Source organism: Rhipicephalus sanguineus, chromosome 4 (assembly GCF_013339695.2).
Source record: "Rhipicephalus sanguineus isolate Rsan-2018 chromosome 4, BIME_Rsan_1.4, whole genome shotgun sequence".
NCBI lineage: Eukaryota > Metazoa > Arthropoda > Arachnida > Ixodida > Ixodidae > Rhipicephalus > Rhipicephalus sanguineus.
The window spans coordinates 16,963,998-16,967,314 of record NC_051179.1 but is presented as its reverse complement, the minus strand read 5'-3'; the positions used below and the strand labels follow the sequence as shown (position 1 = coordinate 16,967,314).

Sequence of the window (3,317 nt, the reverse complement as noted above, 5' to 3'; positions counted from 1 at the left end):
CGCCGTCGTCTCGTGTCCTTTCTTGTCCCGTCTTTTTAGCGCTGTTTCTCACCCGTAATCATGAACCAACCAGCCCAAATGCGTACCCTTCTTTAGCTAACACTTACACTTCTACTTCTACTAACGTTTCCTACTGGAACATGCCAATGGCTGCTAATGGGGAATGAGAGACAGAAGAATTCGGATTTTAGTTAACGCGCACGCTGCGAATTTTTTTATTGTTCAACAACGCACAGGAAAAATCTCCCACCGGCACCACCTTGGAGGTCAAAGCGTAAGACTGGTTACGCACTACGACTACTACGACTACGACTACGAGGGACGAACAGGTGCCGCCTTAAGGAGCTTCGCCCCTAAAACGTACAAACGTCGAAACAACGCACGGTTCTAGACCACAGGTCCGCGTGGGTACAGACAAACACGTTCGCTGTACTCAGAGCCCAGTGTGACGTAACAGTCTGGTCATTCAGAGTTCGGCTCGTGCGTGCCTAGTCAAATACGTCAATGCTTGAAAGAACAACAACACAAACAAGAGAAGCGACGAGTGTGAGAGCTAAGACCACACTCTGCACCGGGCTCGAAGATGAAGCGCTGGCTCCCAGCGGAGCGAAAACGGGGCGCGACAGTCAAAGTGAAATGTCACGTTGGCTTCAATCAGTTTACAGAGCGCCTGTGAGCTAGTACTAGATGTGGGTAGTTGTGTGAACGTTATTCAACATCCTAGAACTCCAAGTCCCCTTCGCGTTCCTCGCCGCGGTTGTCCAGCCTCTGTTCTATAGTTTTCGAATTCCATCGCTGCTGCTAGATTTGTTGGCGGTGGTGCACAGCTAGAGCGCCGTCTCCTCCTCTTCTTCGTCGTCATCGTCCTCTTCCAACTCGTCCCTATCGGCGCTCTTGCGGGCATCGTCGGCGGCCGCTACGGGGTCCACCCGCACCGTCTCGCGAAGCCTCAGCCCGAAATCACCAGCGGTGGCCGTCTGGCGGACGCAGACGCCGTTGATGGTGGCGCTTTCCGCATCACCTCCTGCCGCACCGCAGTCGTCGTCCACGTTGGCGCTCGCCTCGTCGTCCCCGGCGTCGTCCGAGTCCGGCGACAGGCCGGGGTCCACCCACTTGGGCGCCGCCGGTTTCCGTCGTCGACTGCTGTAGCTGTTGTGCTTACCCAGAGTGTCGACGCCAGAGTTCCGTGGCGGCGCTGGCGAAGGCGTCGAGATGCTCTCTTCCTTCAGCGAGTCGTGGTCACTTCCCGCGGCCGCAGCTTCTTCCTGGGACAAGTTTGAGTCGTCTAGGTCTTCGGCGGGTGTTCCGCGGCCGCGTGCCCACGTCCTGCGACCGGAAGACGCCTGGCTAGGCGGCATGCTCAGGTCCAGCGTGTCTTCGTCGTTGCCCTGCTGCGACGACGGGGAGTAGTAGGCGTCGTGTTGTAGGCGTCGAGGCTCAGAGCGCTGCCGGCGCCCGCGCCGAAAGCGCTGGGCCCGCTCTTGTCCCCACCACTTCCGTGCATTTCGGCGAGCCGCTGAACGAGGAGGCCTCGGAACAGAGCGGAGTGGAAAGAGGCGGAGCCCTCGTGCGAGCCGGGTGACGAGCCGAGGAGCGTCGGCGGCTCGCTTCGCGACTGGTTATCGTCGGGACCAGGAGAGACGACGTTCTGTTTGAGCTGCATGCTGTGGTTGTGAAACCAGTCGGTGATGGTGCGTACAGAGAGTCCCAGCTCGTTTGCGAGGAACTCGATGTTAGCCGTGCTCTTGCACGGGTCCATGGAGAAGACAAGCCGCAGTGCTTCCTTCTGCTCGTTTGAAAACAGCACGCGCGGCTTCTTGGCTGCTGGGAAGGGGGAAGACGGAAGCCGCGAACGGATTACCGGCCGTCAGGGCCGATAGCGAATGGGACTGCGCCTCCATGCATTGGACGCGGAGCAACCTCCAGGTCCACGTGCGTCCGGCTCCACTTGTTCGCTGCGCAACAAACAATCGCGGGTCACTCACAATGCCTGCCCGTTGCAACCAACGATGCGCGTATCTGGAGCTACACGCTAGAAAAGAAGCTACACAAGTAAGGAGCAGCTTGCATACGCATTCTGTACTTCTCATGGCTTGGCAAAAGCCGGAAAAGAAGCGACAAAGCATGCACTCTCTGAGCTATAAAGGACTGCGTGTTGCAAAACATTCAGAAAAGCTTAAGTGCCCCGACGCCTCGGCACAGGCTTCTTTCTGCACGGAAGCCACGCAGCCTAAATTTTTGAAGCCTCAGGCGCGAGCCTCTGGAGGGCGTTTAGGCTTAACGTCTTACTTAGTTTAAACAACGCTACGGTTTCTTTGTTTTCACCGCTCTATTCTGTCTATTGCACTTAAAAGGCGCTGCAAATATGAAAAGCGGGGATAGGGGAGCAAGAGGTTTCTCATCAACACTTCCAAGAACATGCGTTTACGAAACACCACAGAAGCTTTTCCCAGTAGGAAAAAAAAATCACGCCATATCCACGAAGTGATTGATGATTGAGGAGCTGGCTCGGAGATAATCGGGTAAACCGCGAATGCTCCATACAATTCCTCTACTGTCGTATAAAGACGTCACACGTTTTTATAGTAGCGATTGCGGTCAGGTTGTCGAACCACAAGCGGTCGCAGACCTTGCAGCTGTGGCCGAACGTGTGGTCGAGGAAATCGAGGAAATGTGGTTTTGCCTGCGTTAATGTCATCATCGAGGCGCCCGAAGAACAAGAGGAAGAAGACTTTTCTTTTGCGCGAGCGTGCGCATGCTACAGTTGGCTATGCTATATGTGGTTTTGCCTGCGTTAATGTCATCATCAAGGCGCTCGAAGAAGAAGAGCAAGAAGACTTCTCTTTCGCGGGAGCGGCGCCTGTAGCGGTCGAGGTTACGCTACGACGCGGGACGTTGCCCCAGCTTAAGAACCTGGCGAGCCAGCTCCTAAAAAACGAACGCAGCTCACCTTCTCTGCGCTCATTCTTGATAACATGCAGCTTCTCGACGTTGTGCGGGTCGTTTTGCCAGAGCTGCATGCGGATGAAAGGCTCCCTGCCCTTAATGCTGAGCATGTGCGATGGCTTGGGCTTGGACAACAGTTCGCTCACAGAGCTCTGAGACAGCCCAAGCACGGCCTCGCCGGAGATCTGCAAAGATATTCGAGAGTAATAGTTAGAGGCCGCGAACTAAGTGCAGGGGCCACGGAACGTGAAAAACCTACGTCATCCCAAGCTGCTGCCGTATGCAACCATTCCTCATCTTAGTGTACTGCTTGTTCAACAAACATGGAGCTGTTGCTTAAGCATTGTTATGACTTAATTAATATTAACTTG

The 3,317-nt window shown here is 55.1% G+C and overlaps 1 protein-coding gene across 1 annotated transcript; it reads right to left on the bottom strand.

Annotated features, from left to right (window-relative positions):
* Positions 1-799: 799 nt before the first annotated feature.
* On the bottom strand, positions 800-3,056 carry LOC125758191 (homeobox protein cut-like). The gene is made up of 3 exons (XM_049415057.1): positions 2,951-3,056; positions 1,445-1,839; positions 800-1,391 (listed from the first exon to the last, which is right to left on the bottom strand). The coding sequence occupies exons 1-3, from the start codon at positions 3,054-3,056 to the stop codon at positions 828-830; spliced, it is 1,065 nt and encodes a 354-aa protein (XP_049271014.1). The 3' UTR covers positions 800-827.
* Between the last annotated feature and the right edge of the window lie 261 nt (positions 3,057-3,317).

Coding starts and splice junctions, on each gene's coding strand:
- LOC125758191 (XM_049415057.1), bottom strand. CDS start 3,056: ATGCTCAGCATTAAGGGCAGGGAGCCTTTCATCCGCATGCAGCTCTGG. Junction 1,840..2,950: donor CAAGAATGAGCGCAGAGAAG/GTGAGCTGCGTT, acceptor CGCGGCTTCCGT/CTTCCCCCTTCCCAGCAGCC. Junction 1,392..1,444: donor TCGGCGCGGGCGCCGGCAGC/GCTCTGAGCCTC, acceptor CCGTCGTCGCAG/CAGGGCAACGACGAAGACAC.